The following is a 27,881-nucleotide window of genomic DNA, read 5'->3' as shown; positions in this document are numbered from 1 at the left end:
TTCAGAACGTATCTGTAGGTCCTTTGGGATTTTCTGTGTGTACATGTCATCTGCAGACACTGAGTTTTATTTATTCCTTTCCAGCCATTACTCCTTTTTCTTGCTTTATTTCACTGCCTAAGGCCTCCAGTACATTGTTGAATAGGAGTGGGCATAGCAGATATCTTGTCTCAAGACAAGCTTTTACCATATCACCATTAAGTCTTTGCAGTTTCTTTTAATGCAGCCCTTATCAGACTTAAGGAAGCTCTCTCTAGTCCTAGTTTGTTAATTTATATTTGGAAAGGGTGTTGAGTGTTATGAGATCCTTTCTCTAGATTTATAGAGGTCATTATATTTTTCTCCTTTATTAATTACATTATCAACTTTACTGTCAGAGATATTTCATAATTCCTTGATGTTTATATTAATTAAATCTGTAGTGATATCCACTATATCATTCTGATTTGAAAATTTGTTTTCCTTTTTTTTCCTCCCTTGATCAGTCCAGGGTTTCTCACTTTATTAATCTTTTCAAAGAATTTTATTTTCTCTATTGCTTCATCACTTCTGGAGGACAGGAAAACAAGTGTGATGGAGGAAGCTCCTAAGAAGTGTTAAGCATAGGTAGTAAGTATGCTAGGAGCTTGAAATATGAGCAGATGTGTGAAGTACAGGTGATGAGTAAGCAAGCAGCTTTTGAGACGCAGGCAGAATTCCTAAGATGTGTTAAATATAGTCAGCAAGTAAGTTAATAGCTTGTAGGATGCATTAAAGAGAATAAATGAAATCTACTACGGAAGAAACAAGAGTTACTGAAATATAGGAATGTGAATATCAAGTCGATTTAGGGGAGGTGTCAGAGATACACTTGTCATAGGGCCTTGCCCTCTCTGCATGTTGTTGACATGGATGAACTGTTCATTGAGCTGTGTGTCCTGATCATAGGCTGCTCCCATCCCATATACCTGTGGTCACCAATGGGGGACCTGGGGAAGCTCCTGAGACCACCTCCCACTTCTTCCCCTTAGTTCTCATCAACACAAGCTTCTGCATCACTGAGACTCTGAGACCCTACAGCCCAACTCCACAGATCCCCCTCACTCACCACACATAGCACCTGGCACTCACCTGGTCTGGTGGTCTGCCACATGTTGCCCACCCACACTCTTCCTCTATGCGCTTACTAAACACTCTGCCCCATTTTGCCATGAGCCTGACTGCTTTTCACTCTGCCCCATTCACCACTGTCATTCCCACTGTGCCTCATATTGTTTCCAATTTACTCCACTTGGTCCACATTTCCAATATCCACCCTGCCTGCTCAAACTACTCACTCCCATTCTCCCTGGCATTGCTTACATTCAACTGTTTGTTCTCCAGTAACTCACTCTATTGGATACTTCCATTTCTCTCTGCCCTTCCCTGTTCACCCCCACTGTCCCTCATCGACCCATTCCCATACTCAGCCCTTCATCATCTCTCCCCTAATTCCATTCCATTTATCCACATTCTGCTGTTCATCCCCACTCCTTTGCCTCTGGGTCCCTGCCTCACTCACCTCTGATTACCTACATGGCCCATCACATCAGATTGCCACCTGGGCTCCAGGAAGCAGGAGTAAAAAATCAACCTGAAGCAGCAAGACCTGATCACCCCTTCCCATCCCACTTAAGGGTGACCTTTGATGGGCCAGAAACCCCAGGAATATTTTTCTATCAGCAGGAGGATGAAAAGTTTGTTTTTTAATTTTATTGAAGTATAATTGATTTACAATATTGTGTTAATTTCTGCATAGCTAAGTGATTCAGTTATACATACATGTATATATTCTTTTTCATATTCTTATCAGTTGTGGTTTATTACAGGATATTGAATATAGTCCCCTGTGCTATAAAGTTGGACATTGTTTATCCATGCTAAATGTAATAGTTTGCATCTACTAACTCCAAACTCCCAGTCCATCCCTCCTCTTTCCCTTTTCTCCTTGGCATTCCCAAGTCTGTTCTCTATGTCTGTGAGTCGGTTTTGTATGTGCATGCTCAGTTGTGTCCAACTCTTTGCAACCCCAGGGACTGCAGCCCACCAGTTTCCTCTGTCCATGGGAATTTCCAGGCAAGAATACTGGAGTGGGTTGCCATTTCCTACTCCAGGGGATCTTCCCAACCCAGGGATCAAACCTGTATCTCCTGCATTGACAGGAGTAGATTGTTTATCATTGAGCCACCTGGGAAGCCCTAAGCTCCACCTTAAGCATATCCATATTTAAATGTTATGAAATCCTGTATCTGGATTCTGACTTCCTTTGAATAGTAACAGAACAAAACGTGTTGTTTAAAAGTTATTTTTTGAGAAGGTAGTACATCCACATAGTACAATTTTCAAAAGTTATCTCACTCCCAGTTCTTTCCCTCCAGCCACCCACTTCCCCATCCCTTTCCCAGAGGTAATCAGGGTTCCCAGCTTCTTGTGTATCTTTCCAGAGATAGTTTATGCATATACACTCAATTGTGTATTTACCATTTATTCTCCTTTTTATATACAAATGGCAGCATAGTATTCTCACTATCCTGCACCTTGCTTTTCTCACCCAATAATGTATGTTGGATATCATCCCACATCACTAAACAAATGGTGTCCAAGTTTTCTTTGTATATTCTTTTTTTGTCTACCTGAAAGGTTGCTGTATGAACATTTCAGGATTCCAGGAGCCATGTGGAAAGCTTCCAACCTTTTGTTTTCACAAACAGTACATCACTGAATACCTCTGTATGTCCGTCTTTTGGTACATGCATGAATATATACAGTCCTAGAATTGGAACTGCTGGCTCAAAAGCCATGTGTGGTTTTGGTTTTGATTCTTTGGAATCATTCCTCCTTGAGTAAGTGCTGGAAGTTCATGTAGGGGAAGAAATGGGGCCATGTTCTAGGCAGATCAAAGCTTTCCAACTGGATTTTTTTTCCCATTTGGTAGTTCTTTCAGACTTCTCCAGAGTCAGTAAATAGGGGCAGCTGTTGGGTTCTTCACAAGAACACTCCCTTCTCTTTCCCCAATCCCTACCAACTGCTCCTCTCACAAGTATAGACTACTTTCTGCAAATATGGCTTGTCTGAGCACTTCCTTGTTGAGGCCCCTGCCTGTCTCTCCTGAGACTTCCATATGGGTAGAGGAAACGTCCCACCTGCCCATGCTCTGTTACCACTGTTATGTATCTATATGGTCTTGCACTCAGGGTATAGCCTAAAACTTGGCTAAGAGTCCTTACTAGTGCCATCTCACATCTGCAGCCTTGACCACTCCTCTCTAGCCTTTGAAATCTCCTTGGAATGGTGCTTGATTTCCTCTGCCTCTGACAGCCCTCTCATCTGTTTTCAGCTATTTCCTAATTTTGTCAGATACAAAGTCCTTCCTTTTCCCCTTGTAGCTTCTGGGTGAAGACTGAGATGAAAAGAAAAAAAAGGCTAACTTTACTCTCTATATATTTAAACCAGAAGTCAGAATATACTTTTTAAATGTTTAATTAAACTGGCAAAAATGTCCTTCAGTGAACACAACTGCACCATCAATTCTCTAATGTGCAATGAGCTTGGACTTCCAAGAATGGCCTTTCCCATGGGCTTTCTTTCCTGTATGAGTTCTCTGATGTACAATAAGATTTGATTTTTGAGTAAAGGCTTTCCCACATTCTGTACACTTATAGGGTTTCTCTCCAGTATGAGTTCTCTGATGAACAGTGAATGTTGATTTTTCTCTAAAGGCTTTGCCACACTCAGTGCATGCATAGGGTTTCTCTCCTGTGTGTGTTCGCTGATGTATTATGAGCTGTGACTTCTGGCTGAAAGCTTTCCAACATACAGGACATTCATAGGGTTTCTCTCCTGTATGAATTCGCTGATGTATAATGAGCTTTGATTTTTCTCTGAAGGCTTTGCCACATTCATTGCATTTATAGGGTTTTTCTTCTGTATGTGTTCTTTGATGTATAATGAGATAAGATTTCTGGGAAAATGCTTTTTCACATTCATTGCATTCATAGGGCTTCTCTCCTGTATGACCTCTCTGGTGTAGCATGAGATAGGATTTCTGAGAGAATGCTTTCTCACATTCATTACATTCAAAGGGTTTCTCTCCTGAATGAGTTCTTTGATGTACACCAAGGTTTGACTTTTGGGTGAAGGTTTTCCCACACACATCACATTCATAGGGTTTCTCCCCTGTATGAGTTCGCTGATGCACAATGAGGGTTGACTTCTCGTTGAAAGACTTCCCACATTCCATACATTTATGAGGTTTCTCTCCTGTATGAGTTCGCTGATGTATAATGAGAGTTGACTTATCACTGAAAGTTTTCTTACACTCATTACATTCATGGGGTTTCTTTCCTGTATGAGTACTATGATGTATAATTAGATCAAGCTTCTGTATGAAAGATTCCCCACATTTGGTGCATTCATAAGTTTTTTCTCCTGTGTGGGTTTTCTGATGGACAATGAGGTTTGACTTCTGAGTGAAGGCCTTCCCACATTCATTACATTCATAAGGTTTCTCTCCTGTATGAGTCCTATAATGTATAATGACAGTAGATTTTTCTCTGAAAGCTTTTCCACATTCTGGACACTCAAAGGGTCGCTCTCCTGTATGAGTTCTCAGGTGTATAATGAGCTGAGATTTTTGGCTAAAAGCTTTTCCACATTCTGTACATCCAAAGGGTTTCTCTCCTGTATGAGTTCTCCAATGTACAATGAGGTGTGACTTCTTGCTGAAAGTTTTCCTACATGCAGTACATTCAAAGGGTTTCTCTCCATTTTTAATTCTCTGATGTAGACTAAGACCCTTCTTTTGCCTGAGGGTCTTCCCACACTCTTTATATCCATAAGGTTTCACTCTGGGAGTTGTTTTCTCATATTCAGTATGGAAGAATAATTTTGCACATCCATTATCATGTTTCTTTCCCACAGAACTTCTACTATATAAGTCTAAATTATCTACCACATTATATCCAAATGATTCATATTTATGGGGCCTTTGTATTGAAGCAAAAAGGTTTGTACTCAGATAAAGTATGTTTCCAAGTTCATTATAGTCAAGGCCACTCTTACTGGTAATTGTTTTCTTGTCAGGGAATCCAACTTGCATCAGATATTTATCTTGGTCATCCTGATGCTGTCTCTCAATCTGTTCATCAACCTGGCAGGCTTCTTCTAGAAAGAAGTACAATAAACCACCTTTAAACTTTGACATTATAGAATGGACCTTCTTTAGAAATGTTTTGCCATATGAAAGCTGATACTGATATGTCATTTTAACAGAGTTCCTGGAGAGAGAATCTTGACCATCAAATCCTGTTATTTAACTTAACTCCCACTTGCTAGCCTTTTTGTTACCAAGAACAATCTTATCCTAACACTTCAGTCTTTCTTACTTCTACTTTTATATCACTCTGGGGACCTTACCACCCTTTTTATCTTCATTTATCATATGAACTCTTTTAACTATTTCTGATATACTACTTCCACCTAGATAGAAATGCAACACTGCGACTCATGGACTCAAATCTTCCAACAATCCTGAAATCCACATTTTCAATAAATGAGAAAGATCCAGAATAATTATCCTTACAAAAACAAAGAAACCTAATGATCTTTACTGAATTTGGATTTTTGCATTCATCCTAATGATCTTTGCATTCATCCAAGTTTGCATTCACAGTTCTTCAATACCAACTTCTACTTCTGCCTATACTATTTCCACTAAAAACTACATCTATTATTAATTCAAATCCTTCCTCATGTTTCATCACCCACATAGCCCAGTCCTTCATGTTTTGCTATATTCATAATCTAGATAACTTTCAAGAAGCAGTTTAGTCTTTTCAAAAAAAGCTTACTCTGATCATCTTATATAACTTTCATTAACTTCTAAAGTAGTCAGTTATCTGTACCACTCATTTAGACAGTTAAAAGCACAAAGCCTTGCCTTTAATATATCATCAATTACAAGATGCATATTACTCCAGATTTTAATACCACTGAATCCAGATTCACCTTACAATCAATGACATGTCATTAATTGGTGGCAAATTTTCTTTCTCAGTGGTGTGTTTTAAAATCAATGGTATCTTGGTCAGTAAATACTTTTTGCACATATATTGAATTTTTATTTTTTGTAGTTTAATATTCTTCTCACCTATTCCTAAAATTTTATACAAAAAATTTCAAACATACAGAGGAGTTGAAAGAAGAGTACAGTAACTACTCATACTACCACTTAGATTTAACAGCAATATTTAAGATTAATACTGGATTTTAAAATGGATCATGCAGCTGTGGCTTCTCTTCCTATGACTTCCTTTCTTTCTATAGTAAAGCACTAGTTCTGAACTTGACATGAACATCATAAAGAAAAGTTTTTACAAAATACATTTGATGGGACCCAAGCTCTACCAAGGATCTGCTGAATCTGGACCTCCTTAGGTGATAAGAAGCAACACAGCGCATGTGGTGAGGGCTGTAAGTTCTCTAGCCCAGGATCAAATCCTGGATCAGACTTTTACATGTTCTTTGACCTTAGGCATATTAGCTAATCTATTTGTATCTTACTTTCACATCTGGAAAACAGGAATTGTAACAGTATCCACCAAAATGTATGTCTATAGGATTAAATTAATTATAATAGGGCATGTATAGCACTTCAAATGTTTACTAGAACAACTACTACTATAATAATAGCTACTACTATTATGATTAAGAATCATTATACTATAAAAAAAAATAAGGGCTGTCTCAGGATATTTAACATGTTCTTGAATTAAATGAAAAAAAGATGAATAAAAATATACACAGTAGACTACCATTTTTCCATGGAGGAAATAAGTATTAAGTATATATTTAAAATAATATAGGCTCATACTGTAAAAAACAGTAGGATAAACTTTTAAATATTAATAAATGGTTACCTATGGGTAAGGAAAGGAAAGAGTAGGATCGAGAGGGAAAGAGGCTGGACTTCTTAGAATATACATTGTTTTCTAGATTTGATTTTGGAATCAAGTATATATTTTACAAATATTTTATATAATCATAAAGCAAAACTGAAAATAAAAGGATTACCTAATAGTAATAAGTATCAACTCATTCTGTATTTCCTAACAATCATGCTAAAAATTCTTGATTCTCAATGGCACCAACATGATTAACTCAATTGAATCAACCCACTGTACACATTCTGCAGTCTCAGAATAATACTAACAATACTACCATCAGATGTAAAATTAACCAATTAAAATATTTTAAGCCCAGAATTTGATTTGGAAATATACATTTGAATACATGATGCATTTTCTCTTAAAAAATCTTTTACATAGTTCCTAGCTATGTCAATTTTTAAAAAAGCCTAGAAAACAATTCCCTACCATCCAAACTGTGGTCACGAAACATTACCACTAAAAAGAACCAAAGCTCCTTGGAGAAATGGCTGATTTCAGGGCAGGTACAGGAAATACATAATATGAGCCTGGGAATGTCTTGTAACAAAAGAAAGCTACCAAAGACTCGGGACCCAACTTAAAGGGGAATCCACTGGCCAGAGATGGAGCAGTTTGATTTATAATAAGGATAAGGCAATGGATCAAAACATAAAAGTGTTTAAATCCATAAGTCCATAAACGATACTCAAAAAAGACATACTAGGCACCTTTGAATGATGCAACAAAACCAACTCATTTTGAAAACTGGTAAATAAATAGAAAAATATATGTAACTCATATATAATCAAATACAGTTGACCCTTGAACAACACAGGGGTTAGGGGCACTGACCCTCTGCACAGTTGAAAATCCAATTGTAACTTATTGGCCCTCCATATAGGCAGCTCCTCCTCCAAGTCTGTGGTCCCATATCTGTGGATTCAATCAACTGTAGATTGTCTAGCACGGTACTATTAACATTGAAAAAGGCATAAAAGTGGACCTGCATGCTTCAAACCCATGTTGTTCAAGGGTCAACTGTTAACAGATGGAGGGCAATCCCTCTTTATGGAAGTATTCCAGCTAATCAACAAAGAAGGAAAAGTCCTTAAAAGTGCCAACTTACAAATGTAAAATGAATGATAGAAAATGCATAGTTTTTCCAACCTTCTTAGTAATACAGTAAGCACCCTACATAGGTTTAAACCTTCAAGTTTCAAACTTTCAAAAGATGCAAATGAAAAAAAAAAGATGCAAATGTGCGTTCACATGTCCACTCACATAAGTCAGTGTAGTACCATATAGCTGATTGTGTTAGTTGGGTACCAAGGCTAACTTTGCTGGACTTATGAACAAATTGGACTTACAAATGCACTCTCAGAAAGGAACCTGTTCATATGTAGGGGACTTACTGTAATTGATTCAGGGAGGAATCATCAATGAACATTAAAACCACTGGGTAAAAAATTTTTGAGGAACAGGATGTTCAGAGTTTGGCAGTTCCACAAAATGTTAAACAGTTATCACATAGCCTAACAATTCCACTCTGTATGTACTCACAAAAAATGAAAATGTACATTTCAAAACTTCTGCATGAATATTCATAACAGCATTATATTTAATACAGAAAAAGTGAAAATAACCTAATGCCCATCAACAGATGAATGGATAAACAAAATGTGGAATATCCATACAATGAAATATCATTCCACCATAAAAAGGGATGACACATACTACAATATGAATGAACCTTGAAACATACAAATGAAAGAAACTGGACATAAAATTCCACATTTTGTATGGTTCTATTTATATGAAATGTCCAGAACAGGCAAAACTAGAGATAGAAAGTAGATTAGTGCTTGCCAGGGGATGGGGGCTGGGGGCTGGAGAGTGACTGATAAGGGACAGGAGTTTCTTTGAGGGGTGATAATAATGTTCTAGAAGTAGATAGTGGGGTTAGATAGAGTATTCTGTGAATATACTAGAAATCACTGAGTTTTTGAGTTTCACTTCAAAAGCATGAATTATATTGTATGTGTATTATATCTTAATAAAGATATTTTGAAAGAGAATCAAGATGCTTTAGGAGACCAACTCTGATAGGAATATCTAAACTGGATAGAATCAGGTAATCCAATCCAGAATTAGACCACTAGTGCCTAGGCCTGTGACTAATGTGGGCCTGGCTTCTGATGAGCAGTGGGAAATGAGAACAACAGAAGAGGCAGGCCTTGGGGCCAGGGGGCTGGCACTTATAAGACACCTGTATTACAGGTGTCTTATTCCCTGCACAGGGAAATGGGACTGTGCAGAAACTTATGGGTGAGCACTAACTTAAGGAGAGTGGCCTGGTGAGTGTAGAACAGGGGAGAAGGTGTTAGTCTTAGGTGTTGATATCCCTGTCCTCCATAAACCATCCCTGAGATATTCCTGAAAGTCATTTCACAGGCCCTCACCCCTGACTGACAAGCTGGGATCTCCTGCCCCCATAGCTTGGGTCAATGCCACTTACCTGGAAAGCTCCAAATTGGAATTTTTCCTTCTAGCAGGCATTGCTCTTCCACCTCCAATTTGAGGATGAGATCTGGTTTGGTAACATGATGCCCTGCTAATGAGAAATGAAAGCAATACCTCCTTGGTCTTCAGAGATTCTGAGAAAAAGGAAGGTGGAGTGTGGGGCAGTACAAGGGATGTATCACTTGACACAATGGTAGTCAAACCAATTCACCTGGGTTTTGAGTTCCCAAACACCTTGTCAGGAAAGCAAAGGGGGAAAAGGAACTCTGATCCCTGGAATTTAATGTCAAACTCTTCTATAGTTCAGAGGCCTAACAAGTTTCCAACTTGAGAAAGGAAAAGGCATTCTGTGGGACAGAGTAATCATAAATAGCAAAATTACCTGAGGAAGCAATTCTTACCTACAGAGACCAGGTTGCTGTAGGTCTCCAGCATCACGTCTCTGTACAGGGTCCTCTGTGGAGGGTTCAGGTACTGCCACTCCTCCTGGGTAAAATCCACAGCCACATCCTCAAATGTCATGAGTCCCTGTAACTGTATATTCTTTTATTTGAAAATGCTGACCACTGAATGCTAAGGATGGGATAAATGTAAGGGAACTTCTGTTTGGGTTCCCAGTTCATGCTGATGACAATACAGGATGTCTGTCAAGTTACTGACCTACTTGGTGGGGGAAAAAAATCTCAAGTCATGGCTGAGAAACTATTATACTAAATAATAGAATATTTAAGACACTGTGGTATTAGAATAGACAAATAGTCCAGTAGAATTAAAAAGATAATCCAAATGTGTAGGGACACCTGAGTAATGATAAAGTTGAAACTGCAAAATAGTGAGGAGAGGCTGATATTTTCAAATAAATATAGATGGGTTACCAGATATCTATGTGGACCAAAAAAATGACATTTAACCCCTAACTCTCACCATACACAAAAATCAGCTACAGGTAAATTGTAAATCTAATATGAGAGGTAACACAACGAAGTATCTGGAGAATACTATAGGAAAATGTTTTCATAGGCTTAGGGTAGGGAAAATAAAAAACAAGACATGAAAAGCACTACTCATAAAGGAAAAGATATATGTTACAAGATTAAAAATACAGCAGTAAGAGAAGAGGAACTAAAAGAGCCTCTTGATGAGGGTGAAAGAGAAGAGTGAAAAAGCTGGCTTAAAACTCTATGTTCAATAAATGAAGATCATGGCATCCAGTCCCATCACTTCATGGCAAATAGATGGAGAAAAGTTGGAAACAGTAACAGACTTTATTTTCTTGGGCTCCAAAATCACTGCAGATGGTAACTGCAGCCACGAAACTAAAAGAAGCTTGCTCTTTGGAACAAAAGCTATGACAAACCTAGACAGTGTGTTAAAAAGCAGAGGCATCACTTTGCCAACAAAGATCCATATAGTTCAATCCCTTGTCCAGGAAGATTCCACGTGCCACAGGGCAACTAAGCCTGTGCATCACAACTACAGAGCCCACCTGCTACAACTACTGAAGCCTGCATGCCTAGAGTCCATGCTCTGCAACAAAAGAAGCCACCACAATGAGAAGCCCATGCACTGCAACTAGAGAAAGCCTGTGGGTAGCAACAAAGTCCCAGCACAGCCAAAAAGAAATAAAAATTTTAAAATGCATACCAAAAATTAAAAAAAAAAGAATATACAGTACTGTTAGAAAAGATACAGCAGTAAAAAGGTAAGTATAGATGGGGAGATTATCTTCAGCTTTCATAAGTGATACAGGGTTCTTATCTGGAATATATAAAATAACCCCTACAAATCAAAAGAAACACAAACAGCACAGAAAAATAGACAAGAGATGTGAATACTAAAAAGAAAAACATATGGACATATGTTCTGTGAACATAAGAAAATGTACTTAACCCCATTAGCACTCAGGTAAATGAAAATTTAAGCCCCATTGAGACACCACTTGGCACTCACCAGAAACATAATTACATGATTAAAATGCCATAAAACTGTGTGGACATAGGAACTCTCACACACTGTTAACAGGAATGTAAAAACGGGTATAACTGCTTGGGAAAACAGTTTGCATTGTTTACTAAAGTCAATGACTGCAAATACTATGACCCAGCAATTCTACTCCTACGTACACACCTTAGAGAAAATCGGGCACATGTACTCTAGAAAACAAGTACAAGGATGTTCACAGGAGGACTATTTGTAATGCTAAGTTGTAGGAAAACCCCAAATGTCCCTCAGCAATACAATGGGCAAATTGTGGCACAATCTTTCAAAGGAATACTATGTGGTAATGAAAAGGAATGAACTACAACTGCACATCCAACACAGATGAATGTCACAGATGTACTAATGAGCAAAAGAATCCAAACACAGAAGAGCACATACTACATGATTCTGTTTATATACAGTAAGAGAACAGGCAGGCCTAATCCATGCTGTTAGAAGTTAGGACAGTGGTTACCTTTGGGGCTGGTATTGATTGGAAGAGAGCATGAAGGGGGATTTGGAGGTCCTGATTATGTCCTAATCTTGACCTTGTTTCCAGGAGTGGCTCCACAGGGTGTTCACTTTGTCATAATTCATCAAGCTGTACACTTATAAACCATATTTCATGTATGTCATAATTAAATGTATTTTATACCTTTATACTTAAAATTATTTTTGACAAGTGCAAAGACACTTTGATGGAAAATGGGAGTTCCCATTTCAACAAATGGTATTGGAACAACTGACTATCCATATGCAAAGAAAAAAAAAGAACTTCAACCATATACCTCCAACATACATAAAAATTAACTCAAAAATGGATCACATGGAGAAGGAAATGGCAACCCACTCCAGTATTCTTGCCTAGAAAAGTTCATGGACAGAGGAGCCTGGCGGGCTGCAGTCCATGGGGTTACATGACTGAGCATGTGTGCACGAGGGTGGAGGGAGATGGGGTGGTAGCAATAAAGTGGTAGAACTAAAAAAATAAAATAAAATGAGAAAAAAAAGGATCACAAACCTAAATGTAAAATCTAAACCTAAAAAAATTTTAGAATAAAATATAGGAGAAAATCTTTTTAACCTTAGATTTGCCAAGTATTTTTCTGATGTGACACCAAAACTCAAGACACTGTTAAAAGAATAAAAACCCATGGAATGGGAGAAAATATTTACAAATTGTACATCCGACAAAGAAGTTGTATTGAGAATACATAAGAACTAGAACTCTCAAAACTTAAAATAAAAGCCCATAGACATACTTTATCAAAGTTAAATGGCAAATAAGCATATACCAAGATGCTCAACATCTATAGCCATGAGGAAACCAAATCAAAACCACAATGAGCTACCACTACATACGTATTAGAATGGGAAAAAACATGACAATGGCAAGTGCTGGTGATGATGTGGAATAAACAAAGTCTCATTTATCATAGATAGAAATGCAAAATGGCACAGACACTTTGGAAAACAGTTTTCCAGTTTCTTATGAAGTTAAGCATATACTTCCATAGTATCTACAATCCAACTCACAGGTTTCTTTACCCAAGTGGAATGAAAACTTATGTAAATCCCAAATCCTGTACATGAACATTTATAAAGCAGCTATATTTGTAATCACCAAAATATGTAAATAACTCAAATGTTATTCAACCTGTGAATTAATAAACTGTAATATATATAATGTAACCCAACTCAACAATAAAAATGAAAGAACTGATGATACATGCAAAAACATGGGTGAACCTCAAATGTATTATACTAAGTGAAAGCAGCCAGACTCAAAAAGCTACGTACTATATAGTACTAGTAGTGTTAGTCGCTCAGTCGTATCCGACTCTTTGTGACCCCATGGACTGTAGCCTACGAGGTTCCTCTGTCCACGGCATTCTCCGGGCAAGAATACTGGAGTGGGTTGCCATTCCCTTCTCCAGGGGATCTTCCTGACCTGGGGATTGAACCCAGGTCTCCTGCATTGCAGGCAGATTCTTCACCATCTGAGCATACTATATGATTTCATTTCTATAACATGGAAAAGGCAAAACTATAGAGACCAAAAATATATCAATGATTACTAGGGACCAGGGTGTGGCAAGGGGTGAACTACAAAAGGGAAATATAGTTGACCCTTGAACAACACAGGTTTGAACTACATAGGTCCACTTATATGCAGATTTCTTTTCAATTAAACATACTGGAAAATTTTTGGAGATTTGCAACAATTTGAAAAACTCACATAAACTGTGTGCACTAGAAATATAGAAAATATTAAGAAAAAGTCTTGAAAAAATAGTATATATGTAGATAATATTCTATCCTTGCATAGACATAAGGTGATTTTTTTTTTTTTTTGGCCACACTATGTGGCTTGCAAGATCTTAGTTCCAGGTCATGGAGTTGAACCCCGGGCCCTCAGCAGTGAAAACTCAGAGTCTTAACCAGAAAGACTGATGTGAGGTGCTCCTCTCTGTTTCGCCTAACTCAGAACTCAGGCCAAAAAGCAGTAGGCATTGCTCTAAAAGACTGCAAGACAAACTAACAACCCAGAGATGCCTGGGGCCAAAGATTACAGTCCAGACAGACAACAGACTGCCTAAGGCCTGAGATTCTGTGGGAAGTTAGGATATTCAAAAATACCCACATACAGGGAAAGGTAGAAAGCCACATACATGCCCAGGACAGGACTTAGGCTCACAAAAGACATGAGAAGACTAACTGCTCTAATTCTTCATGAGCATAGAAAAATGAAAAGCTTCCAAATTCTTACATGAATTGAATGTAAAATTGACACATAAACCCATTTAAGATTGTACAAAATAGGAAAATGCAGACTAATCTCACTTATGAACAACAGTGCAAAAATCCTCAATAAAATACAGCTGATCCTTGAACAACTGAAGGTTAATCCCCATATAACTTATATTGGCCCTCCAAATCAGAGGTTCTTCCACATCTGTGGATTCAACCAAGTCCACAGGACTGTGTAGTACTGTAGTACTCACTATTGAAAAAAATCCACATGTAAATAGACCTGAACAGTTCAAACCCACCTTGTTCAAAAGTCAGCTGCATAAGCAAACAATAAATCCACATTAAGACAATAATACATTGTGACCAATTAAGATTTATTCCAGCCATACGATGATAGTTCAATATTAGAATATTCATTAACATAAATCACCATTAAATAGACCTAAAGAAAAAACTTATATGAATATAACTAATATAAGAAATGCTAATACAAAAATATTGAAACAGAATTCAATACCCAATCTTGATAAACAAAACAGATTGGAATAAATGACAATTTCCTTAAAATAACCAAAGATAGATAAATATTGATAGATAAGATAGGAAGGAGGGAAGGAATGAAGGAAGGATTAGAATGGAAGGTAGGAATGGAAGGAAGAAGGAAAGGAAGGAAGGAAAGGCAAACTGGAATGGAAGTAAAGAAAGGATGGACAGAGGGATGAACTGGACTGGAAGGAAGGACAGAATGTATGTTTTGCATAGGGGCCTTGGATCACCATGGATAATGTAATGATGTGATTTAGGGTTGGGGCTGGCTACACCAGAAAGATCAACCACATGATTTAGGGTGGGGGCTTTGGGTCACTCCCAGAGGGGCTGGAGAGAGAGAGCAGCCACATGGACAATCATGCCTATAAAATGAAGCCCTGATTAAAAACTCTGAACACTGAGGCTCACAAGAGCTTCTCTGGTTGACAGAATTCCATGTGTACTACCACACATCAATACCAATTACACAAAGTCATGCATCTTGACTCCAGGGGGAGAGAAAAATGGAAGCCCCATGTTTGGTACTTTCTGGGGATCTGCCCTATATACTTCTCTCTTTGGTAGGTTCCAATCTGTGTCCTCTCCCTATAATAAGCCATAGCCATAAGTATTACTGCTTTCAGTGAGTTCTCTGACTTCCTCCAGTGAACTGTCAAACCTAAGCATGACCTTGGGGACCCCCAAACTTGCAAGTGGTGTCAGAAGTGAGTGTGGTCTCTTATCAGGACAGTTTTCTCTAACTTCAGAGTTGTCCAACTCTTGACAGATAGAATGACACAAGGTCACAAAGATGCAGTTATCCCTAAGTTAATTTATAAATTTAATGTGATCCCAATTTAAAACACAAGCTTCTTAATGGTACTAAACAAGGTAGTACTAAAGATCATATCAAAAAATAAATATGCAAGAATAGCTAGAAAATTTCTGGAAAAGAAAAAGCAGAAAAATTTCTGCTTCAGGGAGGAAGCAGCTCTACCAGATACCAAAACATATTTTGATACAGGCATTCTATCAAAGCATAGGGTTCGAAAGACCCACTTTTTAATTAATGGTGCTGAGTTAACTGGAAAGCCATTTTGGAAAGACTAGATTGGATCCACACCTCATTGCATAAGGTATAAACACCAAATGGATCAGAGACCTAAATGTAAAAAATGCAACTAATCAAAGTACTAGAAGAAAGCATAGGTGAATGTCCATATAACCTGGATGTTGTTGTTGTTTTACTCACTCAGTGGTGTCCGACTCTTTGCGACCCCATGGACTGTAGCCCGCCGGGCTCCTCTGTCCATGGGGATTTCCAGGCAAGAATACTGAAGTGGGTTGCCATTTCCTTCTCCAGGGGATCAAACCCACATCTCCTGCAAGTCTCCTGCATTGCAGGAGGATTCTATACTGCTGAGCCACCAGGGACAGAGAAAGACTTTCTAACTATTAATAAAAATCCAGATATAATAAAAGATTAATAAACATAACCACAAAATACAATATAAAAACACTTTGTAGTGCAAAACCACTATAATATTGTAAAGTAATTAGCCTCCAACTTATAAAAATAAATGGGAAAAAAATGCAAAAAAAAAAATAAACACTTTGGTAAGTCTGAGGACAAAGCAGGGGTGAAATCTGTTGCAACATGTATCACAAATAAAGACTGGTATAACATATATCACAGATAAAGATTAATATCCTTAACATATAAAGAACTCTTGAAAATCAAGGGGGAAAAAAGGACAAATACCTGACAGAAAATCAGGCAAAAAACGTAATACAATTAACAAGAGAAATAAAAATATCTCTTAAATATATGAAATTATATTCAACTTTACTCATAATAATAGAAATGGCAATTAAAACTAGAGATACCATTTCTTACCTAGCGGATTGGAAAAAGTTTAAAAGCCAGACAACGTACTCTATTGGTATAGTCACAGAGAAACAAGGCACTATCATACATTGTTGGTAGGAATATAAAACAGTATAACTCATATAGAAGGGAATTTAGCAACATCTAATCAAGTGTATTTACCCTTTGATCAGCAATGCCACCTGTAGAAATTTATACAGAAGATATACCTGAATGAAAAGGAAACAACTTATGCACAATACATTTCATTTCAGCATTATTCTTTTTAAAATTTTATTTATTTATTTGGCTGTGCTAGGTCTTAGTTGTGGCATGTGGGATCTAGTTCCCTGACCACGGATCAATCCAGGGCCCCCTGCACTGGAAGTGCATAATCTTAGCCACTGGATCACCGGGGAAGTCCCCAGCATTATTCTTAATTGCAAAATACTGGAAACAACCAAAATTCACATGTACATAGGAGAATGATTGAACAAACTGGTGCATCCATTAATGGAATACTATGCAGCTGAAAAAATGAATGAAACAGAAATTGAACAATCCTCAAGTTCATATAAAAGTCACAAAAGACCTGAATAGATAAAGCAATCTTGAGAAAGAAAACAAAGCCACAGGCATCACACATCCGTAGTTACAAATAAACTACATCCGTAGTTACAAATAAACTATATTCAAAGCTATAGTAATCAAAATAGCTTGATTTGATTGAATCAAAATAGTAATCAAAATACTTGCATAAAAACCGACACATAGGTCAATGGAACAGAAGGCCCAGAAATAAACCCATGCATATATGGTCAATTAACTTATGACAAAGGAGCCAAGAATATACAATGTGGAAAAGATAACCTCTTCAATAAATTCTAAAATAAATTCTGTTGGGAAAATTGGACAGCTACATGCAAAAGAATGAAACTGGAACACTATCTTATACTACATGCAAAAATTAACTCACAATGGTTTAAAGACTTGAATATGGGACCCAAAACCATAAAATTCCTATCATAAAACATAGGTGGTAAGCTCCTTGATATCAGTTTCAGCAGTGATTTTTTTGGTTAATAAAAAAATCATTGGTTTAATGATTAACACCAAAAAGCAAAGGCAACAAAAGCAAAATTCAACAAACAGGACTACATAAAAATAAAGCACTTCCATACAGCAAAGGAATCTATCAAGAACATGAAAAAACAACCTACCTACCAAACAGGAAAAAACTTCTGCAAATCATATAAATTGTAAGAGGTTAATATTGAAAATATATAAAGAACTCACAACTCAGTATCAAAAATAAACCCAGTATCAAAAAGAAAACAATTAATAAATAAGCAGGGAGTTTTCCCTGGTGGTCCAGTGGTTAAGTCTGCCTGCCAATGCAGGGAACATGTGTTTGATTCTGGTCTGGGACGATTCCACATGCTGTGGAGCAACTAAGCCCATGCACCTCAATTACTGAGCCCTTGCTCTAAAGCCCCTGCTCTACAAGAAAAGGCACTGCAATGAGAAGCCCATGCATTACAACTAGAGTGTGGCCCTCACTGGCCGAAACTGGAGAAAGCCCGGGTGCAGCAATGAAGACCCAGTCATAAATATTTTTTTAAATCGAAACAAAAATAAGCAGAGGATCTGAAGAGACATTTTTCCAAAGAATACATTCAGATGGCCAACAGGCACATGAAAAAATGCTCAACATCACTAATCATCAGAGAAATGCAAATCAAAACCATAATAAGCTATCACTTCACAACTGTCAGAATGGCTATTATCTAAAAGATAAGCAATAGCAAGTGTTGGCAAGGATGTGGAGAAAAGGGAATCCTCATGCACTGTTAGTGAGAATGTAAATTGGTGCAGGCATTATGTAAAATAGTATGGGGGTTCCTCAAAAAATTAAAAATAGAATTATCATATGATCCATCCATTCCTTTCCTGGCTATTTATTCAAAGGAAACAAAAACACTGACTGGAGAAGATGTATGCACCTCCATGTTCACAGCAGCATTATTTACAATAGCCAAGACATGGACTTTACCTAAGTGTCCAATGAAGGATGAATGGATATAGAAAATGTGATACACACACATATACAAATGGAATGTTATTCAGCCACAAAAAAGGAGCGCTTGCCATTTGTGACAACATGGATGGATCTTTAGGGCATTATACTAAGTGAAATAAGTCAGAGAAAGTTAATACCATATGATCTCACTTGTATGTGGAATCCAAACAAACAAAAGAACCCTCATAGACACAAATAACAGATTGGTAGTTACAAGACGCAGGTGGTGATGGGTGGGGATAGACAAATAAGTAAAGGTGGTCAAAAGGTACAAACTTCCAGTTATAAAATATCTATAAGTAAGTCCTGGGGATGTAATGCACAACATGATGACTACAGTTAATAATACTGTATCATATATTTAAAAATTGCTAACAGAATAAATCTTGAAAGTTTTCATCATAAGAAAAAAATGAGTAACTGTGGTGATGAATGTTAACTAGACTTACTGTGGTGATCATATTGGAATATACACAAATATTGAATCATTATGTTGTACATCTGAAACTAATGTATATGTCAATCATATCTCAATTAAAATGAATGAGGACAGTATTTGTAAACATACATGGAGCAATTTCCAGGATATATTGTTAAGGGAAAAAAGCAAAGTGCAAAGGAGTCTATAAATAAAGTATACTACTTTTTTGAGTAATATGAAAGGGGAAATCATCACATGAGTACATCATGCAAAATGCCAGGTTGGATAAAGCACAAGCTGGAATCAAGATTGCCGGGAGAAATATCAATAACCTCAGATATGCAGATGATACCACCCTTATGGCAGAAAGTGAAGAAGAACTGAAGAACCTCTTGATGAAAGTGAAAGAGGAGAGTGAGAAAGTTGGCGTAAAACTCAACATTCAGAAAACTAAGATCATGGCATCCGGTCCAATCACTTCATGGCAAACAGATGGGGAAACAATGGAAACAGTGACAGACTATTTTGGTGGGGGGGCTCCAAAATAACTGCAGATGGTGACTGCAGCCATGAAATTAAAAGATACTTGCTCCTTGGAAGAAAAGCTATGATCAACCTAGACAGCATATTAAAAAGCAGAGACATTACTTTGCAAACAAAGCTCCGTCTAGTCAAAGCTATGGTTTTTCCAGTAGTCATGTATGGATGTGAGAGTTGAACTATAAAGAAAGCTGAGCGCCTAAGAATTGAGGCTTTTTTGAACTGTGGTGTTGGAGAAGACTCTTGAGAGTCCCTTGGACTGCAAGGAGATCCAAACAGTCCATCCTAAAAGAAATCAATCCTAAATGTTCCCTGGAAGGACTGATGCTGAAGCTGAAACTCCAATACTTTGGCCACCTGATGCGAAGAACTGACTCACTAAAAAACCCTGATGCTGGGAAAGATAGAAGGCCGGAGGAGAAGGGGATGAAATGAGATGGCTGGATGGCATCACTGACTCGATGGACATGAGTTTGCATAAGCTCCGGGAGTTGGTGAGGGACAGGGAAGCCTGGCATGCTGCAGTCCATGGGGTGGCAAAGAGTCAGACCCAACTGAGTGACTGAACTGAACTGAAAGGGGAAATTTTTAAAATATACCTTTATCTGCTTCTTTAAAAAAGAAACGTTATAAGCATAAATCAGAAACTAACAAGACTGGTTATCTCCAAGGTAGAATGAGAATTGGGTATTAGGTACAGGAAGAGGTGACAATTCTGTGTATATATTTCTGTCTTCAAATCATATTAACATTTTATATATAGTATAAAATAAGGATAAAGTTAAATCAACAAAGATGGAAAGAAAGAAAATAAAAATGGAATACAAACAGAAAAAATGAACCTAACTGTATACCAAATAAATAACATAACCACACTATATAGGAAAAAATCAAAAGGAAAAATTAATTCATATAACTTCTAAACAGAGTACTTTGATTACATATCCTCAGTATAAAAGGCATCCAGTTTGTGTACTGTACTCAATAGGTTGATTTTTCACAGGTGTGTAGGAATTCTGATTCTATCTTCTGTATATTGTAAGACTAAGAAAATGAATCAATATATTGATGCTAGGAGCCAGTCCCCTCACTGTTAGTGAAGGGAGATGCAAATATGGAGTAAGAGAGGTCTAGGAAGATTCCTGGGATATTGCATAAATTCAAGCTATGCATGTATGTATGTGTGTGTATACACAGACATACAGAGACACAGTTCACCGAAAAGACCTAGAAGTAATAATGCTCCAACAGCAATGAGCACACCTACCACCCAGATTTTGATTTCTATATATAATTATTTACTAACAGGAACCAGTGCTGCTTGGAGAAATGGATGATTCTAGGTCTGGGGTAGGAAAAGTAAAAAAGATGGAAGCTGGAAAATCTTATTATGTTGGCACTAAGGTGGTGCTCAGAAAAGTATCAGGATGTGACAAAAGGACACAAAAGCCAGCTTAGGGGATCCCCCTGGATAACTCAGGGGCAAGTGAGCAGCAAAATAAACAATGACAATTATAATACATTATAATCTACTGAGAAAGTTAAAATCCATAAAAATTAAAATTCTGTATTAATGATATAAAGAAGAGGGAGCCCCACCTCCTAACACCATCACTGACCTTGGGCATTAGGATTCCAACATGTGAAGTTTGGGGGCACACAAACACCCAGACCATAGCAAAGGTCAACAAACAAAAATCAATCATATTTCTATATACTGGCAATGAATACCTGAAACTGAACTTTTAAAAACAAAACCACTTGCAGTGGCTTAAAAAATGAAGCATGCCATATTGTTGTGGAATGAACTGTGCCCCCCCTAAAATTCTTAAGCTGAATGCCCAAACTCCCAGTGTGACTATATTTGGAGACAGGGTCTTTAAGAAGGTAATTAAGGTTAAATGACATCATAAGAGTGGGACCTGATCCAACAGGATTGGTGTCCTAAAAATAGGAAGAAACACCACAGCTCCCTCTCACTCTGCAGATGCACAAAGGAAAGCCTATGTGAGGACAGTGAGAAGGCAGCTGGCTATAAGCCAGGAAGAATGTCCTCACCAAAACCAACTCTGATCTGGGACTTCTAGCCTCCAGAACTGTGAAAAAATAAATTTCTGTTGTTTAAGCCACCAAGTCTGTGGCATTCTATGACAGCCTGAGCAGACTGATACACATATAGAATCTGTATGTTGAAAATTACAAAATGTTGATGGAGTCAGTAAATGAAGATCTAAATAAATAAATGGAGAGGTAAATAAATACTGTGTTCATGAACTGGAAGACACAACATAATAAAGACATCAAGTCTGCCCAAACTGATCTATAGGTTTAACTCAATTCCTATCAGAATCCCAGCAAGATCATTTTTAGACATGTAAACAAGATTATTCTAAAATGTACATATAAAGACAAAGGCACAAAAATAGCCAAAAAAGTTGAAAAGGTAGAATAAAGTTGGTGAAATCATACTACTTGATTTCAAGACCTATCATAAAGCTGCAGTAATGAAGACAGTGTGGTACTGGCGGAGGATTAGATACACAGATCAATAGAACAGAAGACAGTCCAGAGACAGATCCCACAAATATGGCCAACTGATTTTTAACAAAACCATAAAATCAATTCAATGGAGAAAAGATGGTCCTTTCAACAAATGGGGGTTAGAACAAATAGAAATCCATTTGCAAATTTATGAACCATGACCTAATCCTTATGCCTTACATAAAAATTAACACAAAATGGATCTTGAGTCTAAATCTTGAGTAAACCTAAAATTATAAATATTATAGGAGAAAATCTTCATGACCTAATGTGATATTGTGATTCATAATAAGAAATGCATTTTTGGTCTTAGCTCCCAAATTCTGGCAGAAAGAGCTCCTGAAAGGCTTGGAGTATCTCAAGCAAGGAAAGCAATAAAAGTGTCTTTTGGTATGTTAATGAGATGACTTTAGGACCCCACCTAAGGAGGGGGAGCTGGTGACCAGCCATGTGATTAGAGGACTGGAAGTTTTAGTCCCGCCCCCCAACCTTGGGGATGGGGAGAGGGACTGGAGGTTAAATCAAAAGTCAATTGCTAAATAAATAACAACAACAAAGCCAATGGCCAATGAGTTAATCAATCATGCCTACGTAAAGAGTTCAGTTCAGTTGCTCAGTTGTGTCCAACTCTTTGCAACCCCATGGACTGCAGCATGCTAGGCTTCCCTGTCTGCATAAAAATCCAAAAGGACTGGATTCAGAGAGCTTCTGAATTGTAAACACACGGAGGTGCTAGGAGAGTGACACACCTGCACCTAGAGAAGGTATGGAAGCTCTTCCCCATATATTCTGCCTTTACATATCTCTTCCTGCCGGGCCAGCCGAAGATTTCAGCGAGCAACACTACGCGTTCCTTTAGGCTAAGAAAAAAAGGAGACAGAACAGATGGGGTCGAGAGGATCGCTGCAGTCAACGATGATTCTTTATTTCTCAGGGTTACATATATACTAAACCAAGAAGAGAGGCATCACAAAGAAAATTCTTCCCCATGTACATCATCTTTAAGATAACAATAACCAGAGCTCTCTCATGGCGCCAAAGGCATCCTACTTATCTTAAGGGCAGTCGTGCAAAGCCATCTATCTGCACCTTGTGTGCATTCAAGGCTCACTAATGGTCTGTTAGGAGTTAACTTGGATAGTAAATTTCAGAGGGGTGGCGGGACAGAGAGCTATGTCTGCGAACAGACCCTTGATAATCAATCAAGGCAGCTCCCAGAGTCAGCTCTTTCAAGCCGCTCCCTGCATCTTCCATCTGCATGTTCATCTGTATACTTTAATATATCCTTTAATAAACTGGGAAACATGTTTCCCTGAGTTCTGTGAGCCACTCTAGCATATGAATCTAACTCGAAGAGGGGGTCACTGGGAGCTCTGATCAACAGCTAGTTGTACAGAAGCACAGGTGATAAGCATTGGGCTTTTGACCGGCATCTTAAGTTGGGAGGTGGGGCAGTCTTGTGGAACTGAGCCCTTAACTGATAGGATCTGACACAATCTCCAGGTAGACAGTGTCAGTATTAAGTTGTAGAACACCCAGCTGGTGTCACAGAGATTTGCTTGTTGTCAGGGGAAACCTCCACACATTTGGTGACCAGAAGTATCAGAAGTGTTATTTGTGAGAGTAAAGGAAAACTTATGGGAGTGACACAGTAGGAAAGAACTCCACATAGGAGATACAAGACTAGAGTTTTTCCATTTTAATTAGGGTGAGGCAAAGAGTTCTTACACCTGACACTGTTAGGGGAAGCACACTGACTGAAACTGTCCACCCTGGTCAGGCACCATAGTAACCATTTGCATGAGTTGTTTTACAACAGGAGGTCCTGCTAAGGAACACAGAACTAATAAGCCACCACCAACCAGAAGAGTTTGGGAAAAGTCAAAAGGAGACCCCACATGTCCGACCTTCCAGAATCCTTCTCTCTGGCATCCATCTTGGCTGAACAAGGTGTGTACCACCAGGAAGGACTCTGAGTCAGAAAGATTGGCTAAAGACAACCCAGAAACTAATCCCATCACCATAAAACCCGAGACTGCAAGCCATGTGGCAGAGCTGTTCTCCTGGGTTCCCTTACCCTACTGCTCTCCACCCGGGTGCTCTTTCCCAGTAAAATCTCTTGGTTTGTCAGCACATGTGTCTCCTCAGACAATTCATTTCCAAGTGTTAGACAAGAGCCCAGTTTCGGGCCCTGGAAGGAGTCCCCCTTCTTGCAACAACACCAAAAGCACAACCCATAAAGGAAATAGCTTATAAAGTGGACATTTTCAAAATTAAAAATTCTTGCTCTATGAACAACATGATTAAAAGACAAGACACACACCTGGAGAAAATATTTATAAACCATGTATCTGACAAAGGACTTGTACACAAAATATACAAAGAACTCTCAAAACTCAATCGTGAGAAAAACAATCCAATTTAAAAATGGGCAGAAGACTTAATCAGATGCTTCACCAAAGAGGATATGCAAAAAGTAAATAAGCCTATATAAAGATATTCAATATCACTGGTCATTAGAGAAATGCAGATTAGTCTGTGATTGAAGACAATTCCACCACCCAAAGGAAGATTCAGCAAAGAAATGACTTGAAAGGCAATTGCAGGAAACCTTTACTTCCCTGAGGACCTGATGAATAGTAAATGGAGCCAGATTTCCTCTGGCTGCCAGAGGCTCAAAGAGAAATTTGCAACTCAACTAACATTGTAATGCGTAACTGTCCGTTACACCCTAAGTCTTGTGTCTACATTTTAATTTGGCCTTTGCTGTCTCTCATTTTCCCTGATATTAACACTTGTTTATAAATAATCTATTTTATGTTTGAGATTCTTACATCGTTGAACACATTCATGGTAAAATAAAAGGAAGAGACAACATCCTTACCTGGGGTTCGGCCATTCCCTCCTTTTCTTGGGAAGAAACAAGAGATGTGTGAAGACTGAGCTAGAAGAGTGGAGAAGTGTACAACATATGAGAGACTGCATCAGGCTTCCAGTGCCCAGAAATATCTGCCTAGAAATCCCCTCACACCAGCTGGGCACGTGGCTGCTCTGTGGAAGTTTGGGAAACCATGTGGTTTTAACAACCACTTGTGTATTCTTGAGTCTTTTTCTCATGAGAAAACAAAAGTTTTCTTCTGTAGATATACTTGTGTACTGACTCAGAAATTGTATTTCTAGGTATTTTCCTTAATTAAATAAATAATGGATCACAATTTCTCTTTAAATAGCTTCATCTCAGCACTGACTTTAACAATGCCAAATTTATAATCCATAATAAGGGATTAAATTCTATTATTTATATTAGCTATTATAGCTATTAAAAGCTATTATAGCTATTAAAATAATCTTGTATGGAACTGTACACTTATTACCTGTTTATTTTTCTGTAAATGTATGTAAATTACAAGTATTTTAAATGTTATACGATAAATTTTTAAGCTGAATCATAGTAACTTATAAATGAAAAAAAGGTAAGTTATGAAACTGCAGGAACCCATGCGTTAAATGTTTAAAAATGCATACACCTCATACACACTAAAAAATGTCAAGAATTACAATATAAATATAGGGGCATAAATTAGTTCCTTTTTCTTTTCTTCTCCTCTCATTGCTAATCAATCTACAATGCAAATGTTACCTACTTTTAAATCCCAAAAAGAAACTGAACTTTAAAATTATTATTCCCATGCGTTTTAAGCCAGATCCCCCCAGACTCCACACCACCAGTCCCTGCCCAACCTTCCCAAGCCCCAAACTCTGGGCGAGGCCCTTTACTGGGTGAGTACTCTCAGGTACCTCTTCTTGCTTCTCCTCACCTCACTGGGGCCGTCTTGCCCAGGAGTCAGAAGGAAGCCCTCGGGTGAAGATTCACTTCAACTGGAACATTCAAAACTGGCCCCTACCTAGGGGGCTCGGAAAAGGGGATACTGGCAGGAGAGGTGGGGGCGCCTAGGCAGAAGCTTGAGGATGCGTATAAACCCTTAGCGCAGGTCACTGTGCTAGAAAATGTGTAAAAGTCAATATTTAGTAAGCCCCATTCAACCCTGACTAGCCCCATAACTTTGTCTACAACTGAGCCCACAAACCCTCATTCGCTGACCTCTTGGTCCACCATCACTCACCCAAAACCTCCCACGTCAATGACCCCCCAAACCCGATTCATTCGTTCCCCAGAACTCCCCATCACTCAGCCCATCATCCCTACCACTTGCCCCCTCAACCTCTTTCTCGACAACAGATTTTCTGCTCGGTGCAGAGGAGACAGTTACGAGAACTAGCCCCGGAGAAGCACTTCCGCTTTGGGACCAACTCAGGCTCCGCAGCCCACAGGGCTGCAGTGGCCGGGTGTGCGCACGCTCAGTGGGGCCTTTGAGCCCGCATCCGCCAATAGTCAACGTGAGGCCTCCTCCCGCCGGCCGGACGCGAAAGCAATGGAGCCGCAGCGCAGGCGCAGAAGGAAAATGGCCGCTCCGGTGACGTCACTGCTCTGACGCGATGACCGCGCCTACCGCTTCTCCTCCCTTCTAGGGCTGCAGTGTAGAACAGGTGTTTATGATCTACAGAGGCCGTCATTCCTAAGACTCCAAAGACGGGTTTCCTTATTGCGGGAGGGGAAATGCGCAATTAAGGAAAACGCTAGCAGGCGGGAATTTGATGTCTTGAACCTGGAGGGCAGTATCAGGTTTGCAGATGTAATTGAATAGGAACTCGGGATGCGTAGCAGAACTGTTCTGCGTGCACAAAGGCTGGGAGTAGGGAAAAGTCACTGGCTCCATCCAGTGGCCAAGGCTGGGAGTTTACAGTCTAGCGTTTGAAGGACGGTGTGCAGACAAACAAGCTGCTGAAGAATAAATAAACGGCGACCTAGTACATAAACACACACGGGGATGAAGGGGATGTGTTAAGTAGTGGCTGGGAGGCTGTTTTCCCAGGATGGGCAGGGACGATCTCCTTTTGTCGGAGGTGACAGTTACACTGATCAAAGGAGCCAGCCACAGAAATAATCTGAATCAAAGAGCTTTGTGGTGGAAGGTGAAGCTGTTGCAAAGGCCCTGCCTGAAGTAGGACTGGTTTGGCATATTGGAGGAACAGAAACAATGTCAGTGTGTTGGGAATGTAGGAATTGTGGGCAAGGGAGAAGTGAGTGGGTTGCAGATGCCCTAAGGCCTCCCCTGCCAGGGACAGAGCTCCTATTTCCTTCTGGACATAATGGGATGCCATTAAGCGGGAGGGGAGGGGGTCAGATTTTTAAAAATCCAGTCTGAAGCAATCTAGCATTATATATTAACTTTTTAAATACATGTATATTTGACTTTTTCTTTAATTGCCTGTCTTGCACCACTAAAATATGAGCTCCACAGGAATTTACTTAAGCACCTCCTGTATGCCTGGTAGTGTTCTAGACACTGGAATACAGCAGGGAGGAAAACAGAACCAACCAACTAAATAAAAATGATAGAAACAGCTATGTAATCTAGGGCAGGACTTAACTCCTCTGGGTTTAATTTCCTCATCTATAAAATGAGGATAATGACAGTACTTACATATAAGACTGTGGTGACAAATGAACTGCTAATTGTAAATAGTTTAGAACAATCCGTGGCACATAGCAAGTGCTAATATATAAGTGATGATGATGATGTTGTTGATTAAGATAAAATTAGACGTGTCTATGTATAAAACTTTTACTAATAAGAAGGAAAA

General features: G+C 38.6%; 1 protein-coding gene across 7 annotated transcripts; it reads right to left on the bottom strand.

Annotated features, from left to right (window-relative positions):
- Window positions 1-1,716: 1,716 nt before the first annotated feature.
- On the bottom strand, window positions 1,717-26,525 carry ZNF182 (zinc finger protein 182). 7 transcript variants are annotated; one of them, XM_061137420.1, is made up of 6 exons: window positions 26,399-26,525; window positions 25,994-26,176; window positions 25,060-25,119; window positions 9,866-9,998; window positions 9,460-9,555; window positions 1,717-5,181 (listed from the first exon to the last, which is right to left on the bottom strand). In XM_061137420.1, exons 3-6 carry the CDS (start codon window positions 25,072-25,074, stop codon window positions 3,551-3,553), a joined length of 1,875 nt encoding a protein of 624 aa, XP_060993403.1. In that variant the 5' UTR covers window positions 25,075-25,119; window positions 25,994-26,176; window positions 26,399-26,525; the 3' UTR covers window positions 1,717-3,550. The 7 variants fall into 7 exon arrangements, with proteins under 7 accessions (XP_060993403.1, XP_060993402.1, XP_060993404.1 ...); XM_061137419.1 differs by having other exon boundaries at window positions 26,383-26,510; XM_061137421.1 differs by having other exon boundaries at window positions 1,717-5,178; window positions 26,383-26,510.
- Between the last annotated feature and the right edge of the window lie 1,356 nt (window positions 26,526-27,881).

This window comes from Dama dama, chromosome X, assembly GCF_033118175.1.
Source record: "Dama dama isolate Ldn47 chromosome X, ASM3311817v1, whole genome shotgun sequence".
Classification (NCBI taxonomy): domain Eukaryota; kingdom Metazoa; phylum Chordata; class Mammalia; order Artiodactyla; family Cervidae; genus Dama; species Dama dama.
This window is presented reverse-complemented; position numbering and strand designations above follow the sequence as displayed.

Coding starts and splice junctions, on each gene's coding strand:
- ZNF182 (XM_061137420.1), bottom strand. Junction 9,556..9,865: donor CAGCAACCTGGTCTCTGTAG/GTAAGAATTGCT, acceptor ATTTCTCATTAG/CAGGGCATCATGTTACCAAA. Junction 5,182..9,459: donor TCCAATTTGGAGCTTTCCAG/GTAAGTGGCATT, acceptor ACTTCTTTCTAG/AAGAAGCCTGCCAGGTTGAT.